At 51.9% G+C, this 25,794-nt stretch overlaps 1 protein-coding gene across 2 annotated transcripts; it reads right to left on the reverse strand.

Annotated features, from left to right (window-relative positions):
* Positions 1-2,935: 2,935 nt before the first annotated feature.
* Positions 2,936-6,403, reverse strand: HLX (H2.0 like homeobox; the record flags this gene model as incomplete). 2 transcript variants are annotated; one of them, XM_083831629.1, is made up of 4 exons in its annotated part: positions 2,936-3,789; positions 4,533-4,717; positions 5,169-5,348; positions 5,827-6,403. In XM_083831629.1, the coding sequence occupies 4 exons, from the start codon at positions 6,401-6,403 to the stop codon at positions 3,451-3,453; spliced, it is 1,281 nt and encodes a 426-aa protein (XP_083687755.1). In that variant the 3' UTR covers positions 2,936-3,450. The 2 variants fall into 2 exon arrangements, with proteins under 2 accessions (XP_083687755.1, XP_083687756.1); XM_083831630.1 differs by lacking the exon at positions 5,169-5,348.
* Positions 6,404-25,794: the final 19,391 nt, after the last annotated feature.

The raw sequence follows: 25,794 nt of genomic DNA on the forward strand, positions 1-25,794 counted from the left end.
TTGCAGTTTGTCTTGCCGACGCCAGGCAGTCCCGAGGCATGAACTGCAGGGAAAGCTGTGTGTGCGTGTGAGTGTGAAACGGCGATGCCGAGCGAACCGGGGTCTGAAAACAATTATTTTTTAAGACATCAGCTTAAGCCCGACGTTAAAATAAAATAAAAATATTTTCCTAAGGAGCGGGGCTGCTCTCGCCGAGCTAACGAGGAGGGAGCCGAACTCAGGTTTCGCCGCCGCCGCCGCCAGCCCCGAGCCCGTGGGGCTCTGGGGGGGGGGGAAGCAGCTGCGACCGGGGGGGCACGGTGGGACCCCCCCTTTCCGAGAGGGACCCCAAAGCCAGCTCGTTGTCCGGCCCCGCCTGGCCCTTTCTTCACCCTTCCAGTAAATCTCTTGCTTAAAATATTGTGTCTTTTTTTTTTTTCCTGTTAACGTGACTATTCTTATTTCCGAGGCTGCCTGGAGTCTTTTTGAAGGTGGGAGGTTTCTGGTAAGAAACAGGGCAAGAAGAACAGGATGTCGTTAGACTTGGTAATATGGGAAATGTGGGGTTATTGGGAAGCTTCTCCCCGAGAAGGAGCCGGCAGGACCTGGCTCAGACGAGCCCGGCTGCGCATCTGTGCGGCTGTGGACGCAAAGCTCGCAGAAGGGGCTCAGATGACGAGGCGGCCCGAAAAGGCCTCCCAATTCGTTATTTATTTGATTTCCCACACATGCGAGGCAGGGAGGAGGCAGGGAAACCTCTGCTCTCCGTTCGGCAGCGTGTACCGCTCCCGTTCCTTGCTCTCCCTACAATCGCACATCCGAAATAAACCCGAAAAGTTCCGCTGAGCACTCGGGAGCGAAAATCCCGAGAGCCCGGCCGGGACAGCACCGGACAGTGCCAAGGGAAGCCCCTCCCGACCCCCCACCGGGGGATGTGGGGGTGTCCGGGCCCCCCCGAGCAGGGGAGAGCAGCTCCAAGACGGCCCCGTTGCGGCGGGTGGGCGCAACCCAAGGGATTTGGGATCGGGAGGCGCAGGTCTGCAAAGAGTCACAACGGGTTTAGGGGAGAGAAAGGAACCGACTCGAAGGCGGTGACCACCGATTTTAGGAGTCGGACCAGCGGGGTAATGGGGGACCCTTGCAGTGCGATGCTCAGCATTTCGCATTCAGAAATAACCAGCATCAAAATCCTTTCGTGTTATCAGACGTGGAAGAAATAAAGCGAACAAAAAAGGGACTCCCCCAGCCTTTTTCGGACCTTATTTTGGGTGGTTGTTGCATGGCGCTACGGGCAGGTCGACCTCCCCGACGGCCAGCACTCGAGCTGGCTGCAGTCACGCCGCTGGTTCGCCTTTTTCCGCGGAGGTTCAGCTTCTTCACCAGCAGCCCCGCGGGACCAGGCGAGCTCCCTTCCCACTCGAGACGGGCACAAATCTCCCCAGCAGCGCACCTTTCCCAAAACTCGTTGTCGTGGTTTTGCTCGACCTGCCCGAGGACATGTACAACGGAAGCAATGCGGTACAGAGATTTTTTTTATTTTTTTTTTTTCCTTTCGCAGGGGGGGAGAGGAACAAAATTACCCTCCCAGCCTTGCCATTTGGCCGCGGGGCCCTAAGCCCGGAGGCGCGGGAGAATCCCGCTCGCCTTTACCTCCTGTCCTCCAGCCCGATCCAGAGGGATTTTTAGCTCGTTCATTTGGATCTGAGGATCTTTCCCCGTTACTTACTTGTTATAGTGTTATTTTCCCCCTTTTTGCCGTGTTATCGTAGAAGGGTGCCCCTGCTCTCTCCCGGCCGCGGGGTCCGGGGGGGGTTCCCTCCCGTCATTCGGGGAGACCAGGGCGTTATTTGGAGGCGGCCTCTGTGCAGCCAGCCCCGCTCTTAGAGGAAGCGCAGATTCCCCTAGCTCGAGGGAAGAGAAACTCTCCCGACTCGCCTCTCCCTCCCCGTGAGAGCAGAGCCACCCCAGCCCCTCTCTCCCCGACTCCCGAGCCGTGATTTGCCCCGTGCCCGCTCCGCACGGCTGAGCCCCGAGCAAGCAAAGCCCCGCGCGTCCGTGAGCCGCACCGCGCTGGTGCGACGCGACAGGACCAGCAGCCTTTCGCCGGACATCTGCCCCGCGGCTTCCCTCGCTCTTGGCGGAAGTTACAAACCCCTCGCAGCAAACCCCGCACTGATGTGCGCGGCAGCGGCCCCACGAACAGCCGCTTGCTGGGGCTGGAGGCAAGCTGCAGGGCCCGCTGCGAGCTTCGCAGCCCCCCAAAAAAGCAGCGATACCCCCCCTGAAAAGCCTTCAAGGGCGACCCAAGTTACGAGGAGCCCTCCAGCTCCTTTCCCCCATGCCTCCCGGTTCCCTGCGCGGGCGCAGCGGAGCTTCGTGCGCAGACTTCTGAAAATCGCCCTGCCCGCTGTGGCTCTGCGCACTCCTTTACCCCTCGGTTTCCACTCCTATCGGTGCCTCTTCCCCCCCCCCCCCCCCCCCCGGGGCTGCGCTCTGCCCCTGCGCCGCCCCCCCGCCCCCCGCGGGTATGACGTCACGGCGTGCTCCCCCGTGACGTCACGGGGCACTATCCCCCCCCCCCTCCACCCCGGCGGGCCGGGGGGGGCGAAGCGGAGCGAGGTCGGCGCAAAGCCGCGCCCCGCAGCCCCGACCCTCGCGGGCAGCCCCGTCCGATCGTGCGTTAAAAACCAAGAGCCGCCCACAGATAAACGCACGCATCTGTACGTGCAAGTGCAATCGGCTGCTTTCTCGCCCAGGCACAACTTTGCGTAGTCAAATCCTGTTCTCGCCTCCATTCGCAAAAGAAGGGGAAAAAAATAAAAAAATAAAAAAAAAAGGCGAAGGCTGCACCGGGAGTCCCTCCCGGCGAGGAGCAGACAGTGGCTGCCTTTGAGCGAGGCGTAGGAAGCTGGGTCAGCTTCACCAGCCCTCTCCCCTGGTCAACAGACTGACGTGGTTACAAACCATAGCAAACATTTTATTTACAGGAGATATATATATATATATTTATATATTTTGTCAGTGCAGTATTTCTTGGCCGGATTATTCGAAGCAACACGTCGCAACCCACGAGGATGCTGGCAAAATACTTCACATTGTAAATTGGTCGGGGGGAGAGGGAGGAGGGAGTTCAGAGCCACGTTCTCGGAGTCCCTCGCTCGGACCTTCCTGGAGAGGGCGAGGGGCGGGAGACGGAGAATAAAATTAAAAAAAATAATAAAAATTTTTTAAAAAAAAAAAAGATGAGTCCCGCTCTCCTGCGAGCAGCAGTGCCGCAGCTCGCCTCTCGCCCGTCGTCCCGGGGCCGGAGCTCCCGCTCCGCAGCCGCTCCGCAGCCGCTCCGGGTGCGGGTGCGGGGCCCGCCGGGCCCCCGTGCAGCGCTGCGGGGCCGCGGCCGGGCGGCGGAGAGGAGGAGGAGGAGGAGGACATAAATTAGCGCGGGGGGCCGGCGGCGGGGCCGGGCCGCCCCGTCTATAGCGCGCCCCGCGGCTCGGGGCTGGCGGCGGGCGGCGGGGACGGGAGGCCGGGGCTGCCGGGGGGCTTGGCGGCCCCGGCGGGGGGCAGGCTCTGCTCGGCGCCCTCAGTCCTTTCCGTGTCGCTGGGGGCCATGTCGAGGGAGTCGGCGTCGCTGCTGTCGCTGTCGCCGTCGGAGCGGCTGGGGCTGCGCTCGGGCTCCCCCGCGGCGGCGGGCGGCGGGGCGGAGCGCGGGGCCGCCGGCTCCGGCTCCGGCGGCGGCTCCTTGTCCTTCTGGGCCTGCGCCTCCTTGGAGTGCCGCCACTTCATCCGGCGGTTCTGGAACCACACCTTCACCTGCGGCCAGGCCGCCCTCAGACGGGCAGCACGGGACGCGCCCCGCACCGCCCCGCACCGTCCCGCACCGTCCCGCACCGCCCCGCACCGCCCGGCCCTCTCGTCCTCCCCGCAGGCCGGCCCGGGACAGGAAAAGAGAAGAAAAAGATCCACCCGGCCATCCTCGTCCTCCTCTGCCCCCGCACTTAGGCGGCTGAGGTGGCCTTTTCCTTCTTATTTGCGTGTTTCAATAAAAAAGCGCCCCCCGTTTTTGCTTTTTTTTTTTTTTTCTCTCTCTCTCTCCCCTTCTACTTCTTCTTCCAGGAAACCAAATCTTGCTCAAGAAACCACAGCGTTATACAACTCCTTGCGCTGCCGGCCCTCAATAGTGGAATCATCGCAGAGTGGCGTTTAATGATTCCGTTTGAAGAAGAGTTTTCACTTCCCCTGAACTGAGGATTTCACAACGCGGGGAGAGATTTAGAGAGAAAAAAAAAAAAAAAAAAGAGCGAGAGGCATTAAAAATAGTGTGTTCCCCTCTACTTCCTTTGACCCAAGCTGCCTCCTGCCGCGAGTTTCACTGCACCAAAGCGCATCCTGATGCTCGGCCCCGGGCCCTGCCCCTGAGCGGGCCCGCAAAAGAGCAAGGAAAGCAAAAAGCTTTTCTGCCTCCCCCCCCCCCCCCCCTCCCGCAGTGTTCCCCTGAACAAAACTGGAAGTTAGGAACCCGGGCGCGCACGTAACGCAAGCGAAGCCGCCCTTACTTGAGCATCCGTCAGCCCCAGCATCGCCGCCAGTTGCTTTCTGTCGGGTTTGGTGACGTACTTCTGGATTTCGAAGCGCTTTTCTAAACCTTTCCTCTGCAGGTTGGAAAAAACGGCCCTGGACCAGGAGCGCTTCCTCTTGTAGGTCTGAGGCAGCGTGTCCTTGGTTAGCACCGCGTACGGACCTGCGGGGGCAAGGAGACACGGACCGGGGGGCGGCCCCGTTAGCACCGACGCCGGGACGAGGGGCTCGAAGGAGGCAGGGGCGGGGAAGGCCCGAGCCTACGAGTCCTACACACGGGCCTGTGGTCCCTCCGACACGGACAACACGGTGTTTAGCCCGTGTTTCCCTCTCTCCCCCCCCCCCCCCCAACCCCAGCCCCTTCTCTCCAGGCCCAGGTATTATTTCTGACTGGCCGGGGGGAACCTCTGCGTCAGGCCCTAGCTGCTCTGCCTCCCCCCACGAGATGCCCCAAGCCTGAGCCTCGCTGGAAAAAATAAAATCGTGGAAAAAATAATAAAAAAAAAATAAAAATAAAAAAGAAAAAGAAAAAGTCCTGGCGTTTCCCAGCGCCCGGCGAGTCCCTTCGGGCCCGGGGGCCGCTCCGGGACGGACGGGGGAGGGACGGGATGTACCTGGAAAAGTGTCTTGAAACTGGTGCTGAACTGAGCTCCTTGGGGTTGTGTTTAAGGGACCCAGAAGAGCAGAGGCCTCGTTAATGGGGTCTAGAGACGCGAAGAACTGGCTGGCGGAAGGCTGCAAGCTGGGGAGGTGAACCCCGCTTTGGCGGCTGGCAGTTAATAAGGAGGTGAGATCTGCGAGCACAGAACAAGCACAGCTCCGTTACACCGCGGTCGAGCCCCCCAGCCCGGCACGCTGCGGGACCCCGGCGGGGCTCGCCCTGCCTCGGCTCGGGGGGCGCGGCGGGGCCCCGGCGCTCGGGCATCCTCCCCTCCGGTGGCTGCTCTGTCAGGATGTTTACGCGCTGCGAGGGGAGATTGATGGCAGCGAGAGCCTTTAAAACCGGCCCTGCCGGCCCACGAAAAGCCCTGGCCGGGCCGGGGAGGCCGGCACCGGACGGTTCAGCTATTTTTACGCTATCGCTATTTTGCGGAGCGGCGCAGCGCGGGGCCGGGGGCTACTTCGGGGTGTGTGTGTTGGGGGGGGGGGGCATTAAAAACTCGTCCTCACACCGCTGACGCTTCTCTCGGCCGGTTCGCAAAGGGGGGCGAGCCGCGGGGCCGCGCGGCCGCTTAAAGCCCCCCCAGACCCGCGCCGAGCCGATTTCTCTACCTCTCAGCGTGTTGCCTTCCTTCACTTTGGGGTCGAACTCCGCCGACAAGATGCGGTCGATGCCGAATTTCAGGTCCTTGCTGGCGGGCGCCGGCGCCGAGCCGTGCGTGTGGCCGCCCGGCACCCGGCCGGGGGCCGGGGCCCCGCCGCCCCCCGCCGCCGCCGCCGCCGCCGGGGAGCGGTGCTGCGGGGGCCGGTGGTGGTGGTGCGGGGGGTGGAAGGCGGCCGAGAGCGGCGAGAGGCGCTGCGGGAAGGCGGCGGCGGACGGGGCGTCGGGGGCCACGACGGGCGTGGGCCGCAGCGGCGAGGCGGCGGCGTGGAAGGGGCCGCCGTGGTGGACGGCGCCCAGCGCCGCCGGCAGCCCGGCCCCGGGGCCGCCGGGCAGGCTCTCGGCAGGGCCGCCCGCCGCCTCGCCGCCGGCGTGGAGGATGTCGGCGATGCAGAAGGACGGCTTCTTGGCCGCGGCGGCGTCCAGGGGGAAGCAGCCGCCGGCGCCGGGCCCCGACGCCGAGCAGTACGCCGCTGACCAGAGGCTGAAGTTGGAGGCGTAGAAGGGGGCCAGGCCGGCCGTGTACATCCTGGCGGCCGCCGAGCACGGGCTCTTCTCCCCGCCGGGGGACGCGCGGCCCCGCCGCTCAGCTGCCGGGAGCGCGGCGCGGAGCTGCCCGCCGCCCCGGGAGCATGGGGAGGGATGGCGGGGCGGGAGGCGGTGGCGGCTGCCGGAGCACTTGCCGGAGGGGCAGGGGAAAAAAAAAAAATCGAAAAAAAAAAAAGTCAAAAAAAGCGGAAAAAAAAAAAAAAAGAAGTCCCCGAAACCCACGGCGAGAGGGAGAGCGAGCGGGCGAGCGCGGGAGAGGAGCGGCGCAAACAAAACAAAACAAACCCCCTTCCTCGCACTGGGGAAAAAATCCACCCCTCCCCAAACTTTCTCTGGCAGCCGCTCCCGGCCGCGCCGCAGCCCTCGCTCCCGCCGCCCCCCGGCACAACGCGCCCAATCCGCGCTCCGCGGGGCCGGGACGCGCCGCCCGCTGACACGCCCCGGGCCGGCCCGGGCCGTGCCGAGCCGTGCTGGGCCGTGCCGAGCCGGGCCGACTCCCGCAAGTGCCGCGCTCCCTGTGCCCCCGGCCCGGCCCGGCCCGGCCCGGCCCGCGAGGCGTGCGCCCGTCGGGGAGCGCCCCGAGGGGGAGCCCCCCCCCCCGCTGCTCCGCGCACCGCCTGCCCCCTGCGCCGCGGTTCCCAGCGCGGAGAAACGGAGCCGCAGCCGGAGCCTGGAAACGCTTCCCGGTGCAACACGTTTCCTCCCGGCATAAATGAGCCTCGGCCGGGCGGTCGCGAAATGGGTGTGCAGTAATCGTGCTCGCAACGGACGGATTTAGGGAGCTCCGGGCTGCTCGGGGCCCAGGGCGCGCTGGGTCCTGCGCTAGCAGTGGCTAACTAATTGTGCCGTGTCGGCAACCACGTTTTATTGATTTTTTTACCATGCTCTCCACCCGATCTGTTCGCACACCCCTTCCACCGTAAAGACCAGTTGGTAATTTTGTGCAACTTTGACAACCGAATTACCCCCATTTTTAAAAAATTTTATTTTTCAGAATACAGTCATAAACTACATTCGCTGGAATGTTTTAGAGACAAACATATCGACGCTTTTTGTGCTTTTTCTTCCCTCCAACATCCATATCTGTCCCTACCTGACTCCGGGAAAAAAAAAAAAAAGAAAGAAAAAAAAAAGCACAACAACAGCATTTTTTTAAGTTGTAGTTTCCCCAGCCAGGGCCGCGTAAGCCCGTTGCTGCCGTTGTAAGCAAGCTCCGGGTCAGACGATTGCAGGTTTGCTTTGGTTTTGTTTCAAAAACTACTTTTTTTTTTTTTTTTTTTTTTTTTTACATAGCTTCCAAAATTCAGAGCCTTTTCCAGGGAACCGCCAGAAAGCCAAACTATTTTCCTTTCGCCAGGTATGAAGATGTAGATTTTGGGGGGATATTGAAACCACCTGTAATCGAGCGTGAGCACATTTCTAAGGCAAATGCCAGCGTGTCCGTGGGCACGTGTAAAGGCGAAGCCCGTCCCTCAGGAAAGCCCAGGCACGGCTTTGGTTTGGTTTGGTTTTTGTTAGCGATATTAAACCGAAAAATAACGAGGCGACGGCTTGCCAAGACGTGTCCGAAAACAAGGTGAAAGAAAGGGTAGGTTAGCTTTGAACTTTTCCTGCCTCGACAGGGGAAGCCACTTTTCCTTGCGTCTCCCCCCCCCGGCCCCCCTTACTCCCCTTGTGCAGATGACCCCAGAGCGGCTCTGCTGGTTTCAAACCGGATCAAACGACTCCGCTTTCACTTGCGTTTCCACGGCGAGGCGAAGCCGTGCCACCGGCCCGCTGCACGGAAGGGCAACGAACTGCGCCGTTTCCACCGCGTCCCAGCTGCGCCTCGCCAAATTCCCATTCCCGGTGCCACCGCTGCTGCTGTCGCTGTCACACCACCCCGGGGATGCTCGCCAGGGCGGGAAGAAAAGGTGTTCGGGTGGTATTTTTATAATTTTTTTCCCCCCCTTTTTTTTCCAAGAGTTTATTTCAGGGCCCCCCACGGGGCAGGTGCGCGCACCCCCGGGACCCGCGCATCTTCCGCGGCCCCGCCTTGCTCCCCCCGCGGCCTCCCCGGGCAGGGCCGAGCCTTCTCCCCGGAGGCCCCGCGGGCCTCCCCGCTCCCTTCCCCGGGCCCGGGGCTCGGAGGGCTCCGCGGCGATGACAACGGCGGCGCCTCCTCCCCGAGCAAGGAGCGAGAAGGCTGCAGGAAACCCGGGGCTCGCTGCAGCCCAGGTCATCTCCTGTTTTTTTTGAGAGGTTCCAACCCGGACTAAATGAGCGGATGTGCCTGCGAGATTTGTCCTAAAATAGAAGCGGCTTCAGTATTTTAGGATACAGCAGAAATCCTTATTTCTTCCGGAGAAAAACTTCATAATGAGCGCGAGCACTTCCCTTTTCAATATTTGTGCAACTTTATCTCGACCAGCAAGTTGCTTTGGTGACGCAAATCCGCCCTTGTGTATTGCAACTACAAAAATAAATGCAAGGAAATCAATTCCCTTCTAGCAATGAAAACATAAATATACAGCTGCGACTTTCCCCTTTAATCTTGCTTTCCGAGGGACTCGAGAAGGAGGCGAATGAACTGTGCAGGCTGGAGAGATGCTTTTTTTTTTTTTTTTGGAATAGAGTCTCGAAGGACTTTTTTTTTTTTTTTTTCCCTACGAGGCCGACAAAGGAGATGTGGAAAAGAGTTATTCGAGTTTCTTGCGGAGATAGACGGGCTAACCCCGAGGCGCTGCTGCAGCCCGCCGGCCCCGGGCCGGGAGCATCCCGGAGAGGGGGGCGGCTGCGGGGGGGCCGGGCAGGGCTGCCCACGGGCTGCTCCTGCCCCTCGGAGCTCTCCGGCCCATCCTGGCTCTCCCTGGCTCTCCCCATATGGCTTTTAGGTTCACACAGGTCGTTCTGTTTCTACCTCTCCCTATGCATTTTATATCAAAATATATTTATGCGCACCTCTAATATGTAAAACGCCACTCTCCCTATACGTAGGAGCTTTTTTTAATCGCCTCCATCTCGTTGCAGCGCTGCTCCCGGCGCGGCCGCCCCGAAGCTCCGGGGACCCCGCGCTGTGCAGCGCCGAGCACCCGCGGGCCCCGGGCCCCAAAGGCCGGGCTCTGTCGCCACCTGCCGAGGCGGACAGCACTTCGGGGACAGCCGGGAGGCTCGCACCGGCGGCCGGGTTTGGTCCGGAGGGCCACGGAGGGGGGGGGGATCAGCTGGGCCTGAGCGCTTGCAGCACCGGGGAGAGGTCTCGGGGCGCACCGGCAGGGATCCTTGGTGGAAATTCAAGCCATAGGGCATGATAGAGGTACTCTGAAGCAAAATCGCATTCGCCCAAAACACTGTGTAGTCCCTCAGGTCCCTTCGGACGGAGGGAGCAGTCGCAAACCCTCCCTCATTCCCCTCTGCCCCCATCTGCCTAGCTCAAAGTTCCGGCATGTAAGAGGGCACTGCATCTTTCCACAACCATGTTTACAGGGAAAGGAATGACCTTTCCTTCCTTTTTTTTTTTTTTTTTTTCTTCTTTTTTTTTATGGAAAGCTGCAGATACGTAAATCTTTGGGAAAAAAAAAAAGTCAGGGTAATAAATAGCAGCTGGAAAGCAGAGTCACTCTGCAGCCGCAGGAAAGGAGGCTGCGTTCTGAGGAGCAGCAGGGCCAGGACAGTCCCTTCCTTGGGGTTTCCTTGGGGTTAGATCAGGCAGATCCTGCTCTGTCTGCTGGATTTTGGGAAGCCCATTTTAGGCATCCGATGCTGGGCAGGCAGCTGGGCACTGTGAGCGTGCAGTGCAATAATGGTTTAAGCTGCTCGAGGTTGAAGTGCCAATCACCTGCACTTGCTTTATCCCTGCCTGCCTGCTCCCATCCCTGGGGGTGTCAACCTGCAGAAGATTAACTCTACCTGGAAGAAAAGGCTTTCTGTTGTCACATTTCCCAAATTCTCTTCTTTGGCATCACAGATACCACAGGTTCCTCCGCCTTTACACTGCAGCCAGACCATAAACTGCCTGAAGATTTTCGCAGTGATTTTCCAGGCCACACAAGCCTAGAGGTCTGCAGAGAGCCCTTCTGCAATTAACCTCCGGTAGCTGATTAAAGGTGACACAACTCGCAGCAGTGCTGATTTACTGTGCTCCTGTGCAACTGCTGGGGAGAGAAGCGTTTGCATACACACACACACACACACACACACACACACACAGAGCTAGGTTTAACACACACACAGACACACACAGACACACACAGCTAGGTTTAACAGGAGAATTTCCATTCCCATAGCGGGTCATCCCCTGATGGTTTTGTCAGAGGAACCCCATCTATTTTTCCCCAGACCCAAGCTGGGTCGTGCAGTAATGCATCAGGCCCCTGGCCCCTGCAGCAACAGTACCTTAAAGCTGCTGTACAGAAAAGCCAGTCAGTGTCTAAGAAGGAAACACTAATAACTGCATAGAAATACTTTAAATAAGAAAGAGTTTCCACCTTCCTGTCAACAGCAGTCAAAAATGTGGGGAAACTGGAAATAAAACTATCAGAATGCAGGCATATAAAAAGCAAAGTCAGCTCATGAAGGAACAAAATTTTCTAGAAGAAAACTGCTCTGTAAAATTCACCTGGATCTGAGAATAGTTACTGTGCTTCCTCCAGCCCTCCTTTCATGTTCTGAGTGGGCTTGAATACAGTGGATACCAGCCTGGTGAGCTTAAAACCAGTTCATTCTTTATTAGGAGCATATATAAAATCCCAGCAGAACAGAGCCATCACAACCCTTAAAAAATAATTAAAAAATCCCAGTTTAATTCCTTTGGCCCAAGGGAGAGGCTTTCTTTCCCATGGTAAGCACTGCCATAGCCCTGGGATGCTGCCTGCAGAAAGAGCCCTTGCTCTGCACATTCGGCAAATGGAAACAAAACCAGAGCAGGCACGGTCGATGGAGCATGGCAGCACACGAGGGAAGTCATTTCCTACTGATACCTCTAACACATCATTTTATAACTCGATGCCTGTGGTCTGGTTAGCCTTATCTTAGCCAAAACACTAGCAGTCATAAAGGGTACTTTGCTTTTCTTCCTGCACGAAAACGTTACCACGGGGTTTTGGCTAGCTGTCCTGCAGCAGTGAATTCCAAAGGTTCGTTATCTTCGGGGTCTGCGGTCACTGTCCTTTTCTTGTTTTGCTGTCTCATGTCTCAGCTGGCTTCTCGAGGCACCCGCTCATCCTGCAACTGTGAAACAGAGAGCGAAGAAAAAAAAGAAAAAAAGAAAAAAAAAAAGGAAAGTCTGGCCGGTTTTTCCTTTCATTTGTCACCGTGACTAACCCAAATGTTTACCCTTGACCCCAGACGTATAGAAGCTTTTCCAGGCCAAGAAATTCTCCTTTTCCCAGCGAAGCCATCCGTTTCACTGAGGCCAGGCTGGGTGCTAATGCGAGCACCGCCAGGCGCAGCCCAGCCGAGCAGCACCGGCACGGGCGGTGCGCCTCGCCCATCGCTGACGGAGCAGCACCCTCTAGTGCACGCCGACAACGAGGTCTGCAACACCAGCAGACCCTGGGGCTACCATCAGCCTCCGTGTGTGGCTGCTGGGGGGGGAGATCAGCTGCAGGGGTTTTCTCTTCCCAGCTTTCCCAGGTTTCCTTCTCTAGGATCACCTCTATGCGCCCGTGAGATGCTGGATGTTACCGGGGTCCCCAGCAGACCCAGGCGGCTTTTCTTTCATTATTAGTCGTTTCCATGGTTCGCATCATTTTTCTGGGTGTTAGAAGGAGGGAGAACACGAAGGACACGCTTGTGGCAGACCCCCAGCAGGACAGGACTGGAGGGGGTGCGGGAGGGGAGCAGGACCGTTCCTGGATTCGGAGGCAAGGTAGCAGTGCTGTGTCATGCCCCAAATCCCAGTGGCCAAATGCACATCGAGGGATTTTATGAAAACACAGAGCTCCCCTCTCACGCTAAAAATAACCGTGAGTAAGCAGCTGCTTGAGATTTTGGAAAAATTAAAAATAAACATACCTGCTTAACCAGAGGTGGAAATTTTGTCTAGTGTTTCAAGGCTAGCGCTTCCTTTCGTTGAGACCTAGGACTGAGCTGTGGCGCTTAGCCGAGGAAAGGGAATTAATCCCTCCAAGGTGACGCTGGGGCTGAGGAGCCAGTGTGCGCCCACGCAAACCCTGGGGTGAGAGAGCTGGCCCCACGCGCTGCGACAGCCAAGAGCCACAGCCCTGGGAAAAGCCGGCGAGGCACCAGGGCTAATGAGCTACGCAGCGGTTTCACCTACCCCTAACGCTTCTGTGCTTTAATGTACCAGGCACCATCCCTCGCACACCCGTGGCAGCATGGGCATAAGGCAGCAAGGCTGTGCCCAGGGCTGTAGCACTGCCCCAATGCAGCAGAGCAGCCCAGCCCCGCTCCCTGCCACCTCCGTGGGCTGGGCGGCCCCTTCTCCGCACCACATCTGGATACGGCCCTGCTGCTGTGGGAAGGGGAGGGCTTACGATGGCTGTAAAAAAACCCCAAACTCATAGTGTTGGAGAGAAGAAACAGCTCTCCACCTTCTCGGTCTCTACACTGTATTTCACTATTCTCTTCAAATGAAGCAAACACCATTATTTCCCGTTAGGTGTTCCTGGTGCAGGAGTATTTCATTGAAAAATGGTTCTTTAATGCTAATGGGAATTATGCTCCTAGCATGATTTATATTAATAAGGCATGTGCAGTTCCTTAGTACATTCAGACCCAGATGGGAAATAGGATTCTTTTTTTTTTTTTTTTTTTTTTTTTTTTGTCCTTCCCTACACATCTGATGAAGTGCTCTGAGCATACAATTTAACAAGCTATTCTCCTCTGGCCTTACAGATGAAAAATAGTCCGTTGTGTCGACTCCTCAGATGCCTATTTTTACACCTTCTGTTTGTTCTTAGTTTGACGTTGTTAATCACAGTCCCACCAAAGCCCTATTGTTCAGCTCTTCAAGAAGAATGTTGTTATATTGACTGTTTGTGCGTCAGCCCAGCTCTCTCTGGAGCTGCACTTGGATGAAATTAGATAATTTCCATTAGTAGAACATGCATTATTAGTCCCCAATGCCAAATTGAAAAGAGAGCCAAGATTACTATTTCTGGCCGTGTTCACCTCAGGAAGGAACCTTCTCAGCTTTAATGGGATTTTGCTATTGTTGGTTGCCTTCTGTTTGACACCATGCCAGTGGGGTTGAAAATTGTTTAGAAAGCTGCATGAAATATAATAGAGCCCAAGCCATTTGCTGCAGCACATTCCAGCGTGATGTTTATTTTGAAAAAAAAAAAAAAAAAGGAAAAAAAATTATTGTCCTTGGCAGAAAAAAAATCCCACTAACTTGACTCTCAGAACATATGCTTCTTTTTGCTCTTGTGTTTTCAAAAATTGCTGCCAGTATTGGTATATTAGGCACAGAGGTGATAAATCTAATAATATTTATAATGATCTACATGACTTGTAGAAGTGGTTTACAGGCGCAGGCTGCATCATTATGACAGGAAAATAAGCCGAGGGGTGCCAGGTCAGATCCCAAAGAAAAAGGTTGAGACCGCATATGTCAATAAAATACGCATCTTCGTCTCCTGCAGCTCAGTTTTCTCATCTGTAAACTGGGGTCAAAAGCACATCTCAGTCACCCAAAGGATTTTGGAGGGCACGCTCTCTGTACCCTGTCATGGTGGGTGCTGGGATCTTCACCCCACCAATGCAGCTTTCATCCCCTTCACTCCTTCCCTTCCTCTTTTGGGTCCCCCGCCGTGACCTCCCCTGCATCTCGGGCCACCGCTCCTTGAACAGCGGTGTGGGAGTAGAGATGGCGGAGTGAACTCTTGCTCAGCCCTGAACTCCCCCCAGGTCTATTTTTCCTCCATATAGTACTGTTTTGTTCTATGAATGCAGTCTTAAAATAATTATTAATGAAAGCAGAGTTGACTTTGGAGCAAAAGTTTCCGGTTACTTGGCATTTCCAATGTGTAAGCTATCTAAGGGTAGTGAAATGCGGTACATTTTTTGGATGAGATCAGGACCCAAAAACACATTTTCCCTCCAGGCTCCTTCAGAGCTCAGAGCCAGACCCACCTTTACTGGACCCTTGTCTATTCAAACCCGTAAGAAGCTGAGCAAATAGACCAAAGTTACCCATCTTTAGGAAAATAAATACAGCGAGCAATCTTCAAAGCCTTCGGACAAGGATCCACTCCACAATGCAGGCGTTATCATCGGGCTCTAAACCAGAGCGCTCTTTGGTTTACATTAACCTATTGTTTGTTTCTATTTTAACCCACAAACACTGACTGATTGCGGAGTCTTGGCTTCGAACCATCTGCCAAATGATTAAAAATACGGCAGAAGCCAGCCAACACGCTTCCTCCGCACGAAGCTGCTCCCCTACCTGCCTGCCTGGAGCTGCTCCATCAGGAAAACCACCCCAGCACCCTGTAGAAACGCGTGCACCTCCCCAAACCCTGTGGTTTTGCCAGCCCCAGCAGCCAGCCTCCCTGCATACGTCAAGGTGAGGCCTGTGGGTGCCGGAGGGAGGTGTCCAGATGGTGCTCAGGTCTCTGTTTTTGTAGCTGCTCCGGCAACATCCACCCCACAACAAGCTCCGGAGCTGACTCAACAAGCGAAACATTCACAAACCGGAGGTCAGGCAGAAAATAATCTGTGTTTACAAGGCTGGGGGAGCTCATCTGCACCCTGGCTATCTCCTCACATAGAGCATTTGCCTTCTCACCGACCTCTTTATTTTTTTCCTCTTCATGCTGTGAAATGTTCATTGTCTCCCGCTAAGGCGAGTTTGATAAGGATCTTGCTGAGAGCGGCTTTTAGGAAAACCCATTGCTCCGAAAAGGAACCAACCATTGTAGAGACAGCACTTCAAAGTTATAGCAGTATCTTGTTTTTCTGTACCAAATAAATAAATAAAGTGAAGATGAACAATGTGTTTCCATTTACGGGGGAGTGTGGGAAAATCCAGGTCTCATCAGACTGGGAAGCAGAGCAGCGTATGCTGACTAAGAGACTGGAAATAGCGCGGTTGTCAATTGAAGGAATTCGGGGTTGAATAATATCACGGAGCAGGGCGGTGCCATCGGGGGCAGGCAGGAACCCTGGCCCCAAACCTGCTCCTTTGAACTCTGGAGGATTCACACGAGAAAACACATGGCCTCGACTGGACACCTCTGGTTGAAGGGGAGTGCAGGTTGCGTCCAGCACAGCCCACTGTCAGGATGGTGGTGGTGGTGGGACACCAATGCTGTGGCCCCATCCTGCGCCCCAAATTCATCATCACCATCAGCTTCTCAGCCAGCGAGAAACCAGGGATGCTTGAAGTGTCCTTTAATATTTTATCCTATGGATAATTGCCCTATTTTTTTCTTAGCTGGCGATGAAGGGAGAAAATGCAGGAGAGATCCCATCCTTTGGTGCTTTGGGACTTGGTGCTGTTTTAATAATAATAAAAACAAAATATTGAGGGAAAAAAAACTGCAGTATATCAGCATGTTTTTAAGGTTGGTGGGAAAAAAAAGACCTTCTGGTCCCAGTGGTATCAGCAAGGACAACGTCTATTGGGCTTCAGTTCTTAAAAAAAATCTGAGTCATGCAGAGAGCGCTCAGCTCAGGCAACTCATGGCTGGGGAGGGGAAACAAGCTCCTTGTCTAGTGTCTCATCAGAGCCTCATCAAAATTAGCATGTCTTTGGAAATGTGTTCTCTAATGAGATGTGTGCTGCTTCCCCAGGAGGAGAAGGAAGATAAGGGGAGGAGAGGAAGGGACGTTTCACCTCCGACTCACTCCAAACTTGCTAAATTCACCCCTGCATTTACTGAAGGGAAGAACTAGACATCACACTCCACCTGGCAAGATATTTTTTTCCCCTAGCCTTCAAAGGCTGGAAAATGGGTGTCTGCACTGCAGGAATTTTTCTGAATAGGTGATGACAGCTACAACTTTATTCCTTTTTCCACAATTTTAAGGAGATTTAAGTGAGTGTCCCAATCTGGACTGCCCACAGAAAAGTTGCTTTGCAAAGATGGGTGCAGGCAGAGACCTCCCCCACCTGTGGGGAGGGAGGGCTAGGTGCACATGCATGTACATGCGCATACATACATACCTAAGTGCATGTGTGGGCACAAAGCAGCACCACACAGGCATGAACACGCTGCCTGGAAAATGAATAGGGAGGAATGGATTCAGCTATTTTGCTCTTTTCCAGAAATGAGCTTCTTTGAAGGTTGGGAACAACACAGAGCGATGCCATAGGGAAGAAGGAATCTGCCTGCATTACCAGTTTGAGTGGATTACTGTAAATCCCGCTGTGGTCTCTCCCATCTCTGGCTGAAGCAACAGTCATGGCAGGAGCTCGCCCTCTAGGAGATGCTCCAGAGAAGCCACCTGTATCTTGCTCCAGGATACCTGAGAAGGGAGGAGAGCAGATAGCATCCGCTTCTCAGGGCAGTCATATGATGTAGGATCAACCTTAATGTTGCTTTTGGTTAGATGGCTAAATGAGAGGTCAGATTCTCCTGACATTGTACAATTTAGGAGCTCATTCCTCAGGTTCAGGCTCAATGCTGGTGTCTTGATCCATCCCAACTACGAGCAAGCAAGGATTTCTTTTGCTTCTTCACCACAAATATTTTCCCTGAGAACATCCCATTTGTTGGGTTTTCAGCAAAACCGGGAGGTGTCCAGTTTTTTATTTTTTATTTTTGCTTGCATGTCACCCACATGCAGGCATATGATGGAGTCCCCCAAGGTCGAGATCCAGATTTACAGCCCCAGAAATGAGCCTGACTAGAATTTCACTTTGGACCTATCTATCCAAACACGCTGCAAATCTCTCCGTAACAAGAAAACGAGAAACACTTTATAACCCTTCTATTCATGACTGCTCCTCCAAATTTAAACACACATTTAAAAAACAAATAGGGCATGGGTGATGTGCAGGAATAGCTTGCTGCTTCTCTTTTTCTTTTTTTCTTTCTTTTTTTTTTTTTCAAGTCAGTGAAACAGCCTTAAAGAGGCCCCCTTGAACAAGCACTGTTCATTTATTTTTCTTGGAAGCTTCCAGTGTCCTTAACTCCTTTTAGACACATGAGAGGTGAATGATTAAGTCGAAGCCATTATCTTTGCATAGAACATCTCTGCTGGCAGCTGGCCAAGCAGAGAGGAAAAGTGAAATGCAATAAAACCCGCCGGAGCTATTGTGTCTGAGCAGATCCTGCGGCGAGCTGCTGGGAAGCCTGGCCGAGTTGAAAAGAGGTCTCTGGGTGGGGATCGGTAATGAGGCAGGGCACCGTTTGGAGGAGTGCTTTTCTCGCCAGAAATAAGAGCATATAAATAACTTCTGTGAGACAAATCCAGCCCTCATTTAAACAGGTGCCACTTGGCCAGCTTTGCCACTCGCCCGCGGGTCCAACAGCCTTGTACCCCGGGCCAGCTAGCCGCCTCCTGCTTTCTGCCACCCCTCAAAGAACATGAAATAATTTCAGCTTAACAGTGACCCACTTCAGGGGAAGGCATAACGTTTGCTATTCCTGATGTCTGGGTGCCCTGTCACCAAAGTTGTGTCTGTTTGGATGAAAATTAGACCCTGTCACTGCAGGTACCAGATCCTCATCATCCAAAGAACAGCAAAAATCACATTTTGCCTTAGATCTTAGTCTTGACTAGGCTTTGGTTGCAGAGCTGTGCAAAGCTCTGTCCCTGAGACCTTTGCTTTGGTCAAATGTTTCCAGATGAGTTTTGGAGGAATGAGCCTTGTGTGCAGAGAGTTGAGCCTCCTCGGGGCTGCTGCTTGGGCACCAGCAGTGGTGGTGACCGATTCCTGGCACGCAGCTCCAGGCAGCACTGAGAGGCTGCTACATTTACTCCAAGGAGGCTTGGAGACACGGTCAGCTGTGGGTGTATGAACCTGCAAGCCCTGGGACTGTAGACTGCACCCAGGTACCATTCACAGCCCTGTGTTTTAGGACCAAACACATGGTAACTTGCTGGCCTCATCCTTACAAAACACCAGGCAAGTGAGCATCTAGAAAGGTTACAGCTACACGTTGTATGGCTGCATCTGATTCAGCAGAAATTACACGGCATCCTGAAAATGAAGTGATTTAAGGACCTAAATAATTTAATCCAACTGTGGAATTAACTTGTCTGCAAGAGAAATGTGAGATGCAAAATACTGACTGATTTATCACTGCAGAGGAATTACAGGCAGTGCTCCTACGTCTTGCTCAGGACAGACACCAGTAAGTCAGCAAATGGAGCAGTGGGATTCACACAGGGTTATGCAGGATACATGTATTGAATCTGCTCTGAAAAATTGCCTTACTTGCTCATTTCCTTTTAAAAAGTGATTCGTACAGTATTGCAAATTGTCCCCAGACCTGATTCTGTCAAGGGAAAGCTTGAAATCACCACAATAGGCCCATACACCTCCTGTACCAGCTGACTGCTGCTTTGGAATCACCCTGTTGGACTTCCTCAAATTTAAAAAAAAAAAAAAAAAAAAAGAAAAAAAAGAAAAAGAAGAAGAAAAAAAAGCCAGAAGGAACATTTACGTCACAAATCACATCTGCTCCTGTAATTACTTTCCTGCTGGCTGTTTTCAACAGAGAAGGAAACCCGCCAGAGCTGGTATCCAACAATGGACTACAAGTCACCTCCTTGAAGCCTCTGAGTTTTCTGAAGGGGGAAAAACGTGGTGCACAGCTGATCCGCGGTGCGCTGCCACGAAGACAACAGAAAGTCGAGTGCTTGGCTTGGAGAACGTGTTCATGGATCACTCGCCAGGAAAGGAAAGCTCGGAAAACCTCTCCTGTGAACTTCCTCTGTGTGCAGGCAGCCACGCACTGCACAATGCCCAGGTCACCTGCCGCGCTGTGCTACTGCAGAAGGGGAAAACTCATGAGATCCTCTCAGTGCTGGCTCACTGAGCCCTAATATCAAAGCCCCTCGTAATCACGAGGTGAACAGTTGGGCAGTGGTGCCACCAGCGTGCAGGACAATGGCGCAGCAGGTAAGAGGTGTTACAGTGCAGGTCACTTAGACAGGCAAAGGAAACCTGTCGGGAGACAGAAAAATAGAATCAAAATTTAGCATCACGCAAATAATTTCAAAAGAAAATATACAGCACGCAAAAATTGAGTGCTAGGCAAGAAAGGGCAGTGTTTCCTCTGTCTACAAGAGTGAAAATCTGGGATGACGCAAAGTTCCTTTATACTATACGCCTTAGCTCAGCTCATCTTATAGGTAACTTCCTTCACCTTCTCCAGCACAGAAGAAACATGAGCCTCAACAGAGCCAGGATTTTCTCTGTTTGGGTTTAAGGCTGCAACAGATAAACCCTGAAGCATTTCAGCACGAAGACAAAGCAAATCCTAATGCCTCTGGGCGGTGGCACCGTGTCCGAGCCCAGGTGTCTCCTGGTGCTGCAGCAGCACGTTCAGGCACCGGTTGCTCTGCAGAGACGTCCTGAGCAGGGCTGAGTTCACCCTGGGCTTGCTCAGCTGCCTTGCCTTGCTGTTGCCGCAGCAGTGATGTACCTCCAAGAGCAGTGAAAAAGTTTCTTTTCCTTCCCTGCACAGCGGGCACCACTCATCTTTCTTATTTTTAACTCTTTTGGACATCATTTTGTCCCAATGGTGGAGGGCTCCCATAACCCTTGCCAGCTTCCAGCAACCCAGCACCAGGCTGGATGCACATCCCCAGGCCTTCCCCGGTGCCGGAGCAGCTGGCCGGGATGGGGTGGCTGCGATGGCCCCGTCGGGGAGTGCCTGGTTGTGGTCCCCCAGGAGGAGGCTTTGGCTGCGTCCCCACGTCAGCTGTTGGGAGAGGGCGGCGGTGACTTTCCCAAGCAGCTGGAAAAACAATCTGCCAGGAGCCCTGCATCCAGGCTGCTAGTATGACTTTTAGCGCCAGGTCTTTGGGGACCGATTTCTGTCAAGCCCGGAGCACCAGACCCATTTCATTCATCTTCATTTTCTGCCTTTGCTTCAAGAAAATCTAAAAATTATTCCAAAACTATTGTTTTAACAGACATGCAATAAATCAGATATTGTAAGGGGAGCGCGCTGCCGCTCCCTGAGCCAAACACATTCCCGTATTTCCTGGATGAGGATGGTGACCATCAGGACAAGCATTACGTTTCAGCTTTGCTCAGCCTGAAGTCAGTGGATGGCAAGAGGGTCTCCATCTGGAGTCATTTTATGGCGTTAGAGTGGTTCTCCTCCAGCGGCAGCCACCGCCTGCTAATATAAAAATACTTAGGAGCAAAAGCAATACATTTTATTAGGTTGGTAGGAGGAAAAAAGCCCTATTCAAGACTTCCATTAACTTTTATGAATATCTCCAAAGAGATTTATTTTTATAACAACATTGGAGCAAAGGAATAAAAGCCAATTTTCTTGACACTCAAAATTACAATTTCTCACCAGGGTCTGAAGCGAAGCCCTGCTCACCTTGCTCCCATGAACGACACCTTTGAAAGCCAGAACCCTGCTCCAGGAGGAAGGGAGTCCCCGGGGCTGACATGCAGGAGAGCTGGGCTCAAGTTTTGGCACTGCCAAAAGCACCCTGCAGAAGCTCTCTGCTGTTTCTCCATGCTGCTGGCCACCTCCCCATCACTGGCCTGTCTCTGGGTCTCCTCTGCCTAAGCACACATCATATAAAAATGTTTCCTCCAACCTGTTTCAGATTTGCCACCTTTTAATTCCTTTGAATGCCTCTTGTTCCATTCTTATATGACATGGTCCTGCCGATCTATTTTCTCTAGACTATTTACTATTTTCCTTCCCATCTTCCCAAATGATTATACTTCATGGTGTCGCCTTGTTGCTCTCTACAGCTGTTGAAGAAAACACAGCAACCTGTGTCTTTGAGTTGTCAGGACTGGGTGTGAGGCAGGCAGAGCCCAATCCCATGGCCCCACACGGTCTAGGCATCCCAAAAGTGCAGCATGGGGAGGCCAGGCACCAGCGAGCGGAAAGCTGAGGCCAGTGCAGGGGCACATTGGTAGGCAGGGTTGGCACCAGCAAGGCAATCTCTAGGGCTGCAGCCCCTGCTGGATTTTTAAATTAGAGGGGAAGGGTGACAGGTACCTGCTCAGCAGCACCCATCCCTGGCTGCTCAGCCCGTCGTCTGCCTCACGGCTCACAGCGTGGCCATGAAACAACAAAGCACTTGAAGCCTGATACCTTTCAGCTGTAAGCACACCCTTCCCTCCTTGGAACAAGAGGGTCCAGCCTTGGCCCCTCATCAAGGTTGACAACATTTACACTTTCCAAAGGTCCAAAGTTCATGTGCTTGTAAATGAGGAGAAAAACAACTCAACTGTATCAGGACATTGTCCCCTAGAGGAGGCAAAGCGGGAATGGTAGACACGCGTCCTCGCTGGGGCAAACGTGACCAAGCTGCTAGCTCTGCTTCCAGCAATCAAAGTCCCAAAGGGCACAATGTGCCACCCGTGTGAGTAGTGCAGGCTCTGCAGGGCAGCGTGCTGGGACTGTCCCCCAGCACAGCAGCAAAGCAACTCGGGCCAGCTCGATTTCAAACTCAGGAGGATTCAATATCTGAGGATGGTTTTTCATCTGTTCCGTCTCTCTGCTTCCACCTCAAAAGGGAAGCTCTACATATGACCAGCAAAACTACATTCGGTCCTCCCAGCCCTAGGGGCAGAACATCTTGAGAGAGACGACGTGCATCCTCTGATCTGAGGCAGGCTTTGCAGATTCAGAAGGTCTGTGCGATACTGGCAAGATATCTAATCATCAGGGACTTGTGTTTTGCAGAAAGGATCCTTCAGTGGTTGCTTTGATCCTGCTAACCATGTGTCAGCTCACTGTCCATATAGGCACCACTTGCAGCATCAAATCTCTTCCAAACTGCACACGGGATGCCTCCAATTCCAGAGGAGGAAAAAGCCCAGGTACAACAAATCCATATCTCTTTCTCCCAGATGAAGTGAGCATTTCTTTGCAGGCAGGCCTGGGAAGCAGGAGTAGGCTCAGCCCGTCCCCTGTGTCCGACTGCCCTCTACCCGACAGAGCGGGATGCACAGCCGGCAGCTCACTGTAATGGGGCCCAACCCCTCCCCTCAGCAACCAATGCCTTCAATTATTAAAAAATAAATAAATAAAAAGAAAGAAAGAAAGAAAAGAAATGCATCCAGCCTTTAGGACATACCCTCTCTAGTTTCTCAAGACTCATGCCACAATGCCCTAAGTAAGGAAAATGTGCCACTGCGAATGTTTATAACATCTGATTTAATGTTATGCAGCTTCTCTCAGCCATAAACCAGAACAAATACTCCAAGATTTATTACATCCTTCCCTCCAGGGCCTTAAGCAATTGTACTTGATTAACTCTGCAGTTAAACAGCACCAAGCAGAAGCACGACAGTTTTGCATCCAGGATTCCTGAGAGGCGTACTGTTTTCCGTGAGGATTTAGGTCTAAAACCAGAAAGATGAGTCTCTAAATATGTGCTTATTCATTTGCCTGGGGTAACAACATGCACTGCACATTTTCTCCTTCAGGGAGATGAGCTGAGCAAAGTCTCACTTTGCTCTCTGACATTAAAAATTACTTAGCAGTTTTTGTACAGTAAATACCTGATCCTACTTGTCAGCTTACGTTCTGGATAGGACAAGAATTCTTAAATGTGCTTAATGCCCAGTCATTTTTAAATGGTGGAAGGATTTCTTCAGTACCATTTTTAACTGAAGTGAGACCTTCTGGTGCATTTCTCCTGTAAGCATCTCCTTCATCAGTTCAGTATCTCCTGCAAACAAACTTTAACTGCAAAGAAACTTTATCCAAACACCATACAAGAACAGCCAGATTTGCTTCAATTCTGCTTCCTTTCAAACCCCATGAAAGACTTTTGAAAGTTCATTACTTTCTCCCTCTGCAGGAGTTGCTTATAGCAAAGTCTCCACTAGAAGAGAGTCAATAGTATTGGTAGCACACTGACATCAGAGATAGTTACAGTGTTGGGCATGTCCCCTCCAGAAAGATGCTGCAGAAACAGAGACCAAGAATGTCTTGCCAGTTTCCTCAGGACCTCTCAGAGCAGCTTCATCCATATGAGAAGAACACAGAGCAATCTAGAGCAATCACAAACAGCAAGCCTACTTTATATCAACTCTGCTCTAAGTGTACTGAGCAGGGCGTGCTTCAGTTAACTATAATGCACAGAATTTATTGCAAATTAAACTGTTTACTGTGCAAAGCAATTTGCAAGGACTGTCATGCTCACAAGGTTTTTTATTGTTGATTTTTCAAGTATTAAAACCCCATCAAAACAATATTAATTGAATGCTCCCTATGCCCTTCCATATCCTCAAAGACATTTACACATCTTTGAGTAATAGAGAAAAATGACCTAGATTGTTTGCGTCTGATGGGTCATTACTGTTCTGCAATACCCACTGGAAAATGCACGTTAACAGCAGTTTGACAATAATGTATTTGAAGCCACACAAGAAAATCATGGAGTGTATAGACTAGTGTTTCAATTGAGTTGAAATATAGTCTAGCATTTGTCTTGGCTGCATTAACAAGGTCTGTTTTACCAATACATTTATATTTATGATGAGTAAGGGCAGATTATAGTTGTTAAAATTTGTCCTCCTGACATGAAAACACTACTTTGTCATTAATACATTTTGTAGTATAAACTATGATGTCAGGTCAATGTAAAGGGTAAAAACTTTCCTAAAGTATGCACACATCATTTTTTTAAAGCTATTGAGCCTAATGGAATAACAAAGGTCATAATAACAAACCATTACAGCTTTGGTCTTGGCAACTACGTCCACAGAAGAATCCTCCAAGAAACAATCATCATTTCTCCAATGTTATGGCATTAGGACGACAGGAATGGTTCACAAATGAGTCATGTGAGCCCAGAAACGCAGTAGCTATGTGAAAGCTGAGCAATCAATTATTCGTTTGTTTACCAAGAGCTTTCTCAGCTGACATTAACCAGAACTTCTTAAAAAGAAGAACTTTACAGCTGTCTTAGGATGTCCCATGAGGCTGTGCTCAGAGGCTGAAAAGATTGCTTAATTTCTCTGTAAATAATCTGGTATTTTTATTGAAATAAACAACAACACATGGACTAATTAACTGGGTTCAACCTGAGACCCAGCAGGTGTCAAAATAGCAAAGACCCAGGGCTGTGGTGATGATAAGATAGGATACTGGGGCAGGGGAAAGGGCATTCAAGCAACCAAGAACCAGCTCTTGCTCAAAGTTCAGCACATGACGTTCCAAAACCCCCATGAGCTTTTCTGTACATGACTTACTGCAGACACATATACACACTTGGGCATATTAATACATGGAAATAATCTGCTCTAACTGATTCAGTTACATTCTTCTCATTCTGTAGTGATGGATTACCCTCGGTCCTAATGAAGATGTTGCACTGAAATCTTCTTCAACGATAAATGAGTAAGACTTTTAAAGAGGTTTAAATAGCACACCTCCAGCCCACTTTAATCTATGCTCTTTTTTTGCCCCTTTTTTTTTTTGGTTTGAAAGATCCATTAAAACTAGGGAAAATCACCACACAAAAGGAACTGAGAAAAACTGTGTATAAACACAGTGCAACCAAGTGCAAAGCAAGCACATAAAACAAGCTGATCTGAGTGGAGCTAAAAAATTGTTTCTCAAACAGTTTCTTCTACATGATAAAGCTGGAGAGGAACACTAAAGCTTAAAATAAATGCAGAGAGCAGAAAGATGTTTATACATGGGAATGCATCAATTTACATCTGAACTACATTAATATTTTTAGATGAAACAAAATTGAGAAAAACCTGAAACAGTAAAATCTTTCATGCTGACATTCCCATTGTGTTCAGGCTAGATTCTCAAGATGCCATCTGCAATACCAAAATTAAAAAAAAAAAAAAAAAGTGATTATGGAGTTAAAGAGATTTTAATTTTTCACAATTAGGAGCAAATCAAAATTCCTACAGTAACATTTTGATACTTTCTCTAGTCAATCAGCCTAGGTTTAATTTTGTTTTCTCTTTCAGACTCAGTGTAGTGTGTCTACTTCTAGAAATAAGGGCAGTAAAAGCTACGTTGCTTTACAATAACATAAGCTTTTTAAAGGTTTGCTATTTCTAGGGTTTGTAATAAGAATTCACTTTCTGACAAGAGCCCAACAAGATTTGAGAGGTGTTAGGGAAAGCTGTGAAATCCATGTACCGTGAAAAAAAAAAAAAAATCTCACTCTTTGTATGTTTTTTAGCACTTCTAAAGAGGTTTTATCTACCCACTCTGAGCATGTTTATTAAACCCACTGTCCCGCCTATGTTGTTTATAAAAACAACCAAACGAGCAGCAGCCAACCCCTCC

Source organism: Anser anser (assembly GCF_964211835.1).
Source record: "Anser anser genome assembly, chromosome: 3".
Lineage (NCBI taxonomy): Eukaryota > Metazoa > Chordata > Aves > Anseriformes > Anatidae > Anser > Anser anser.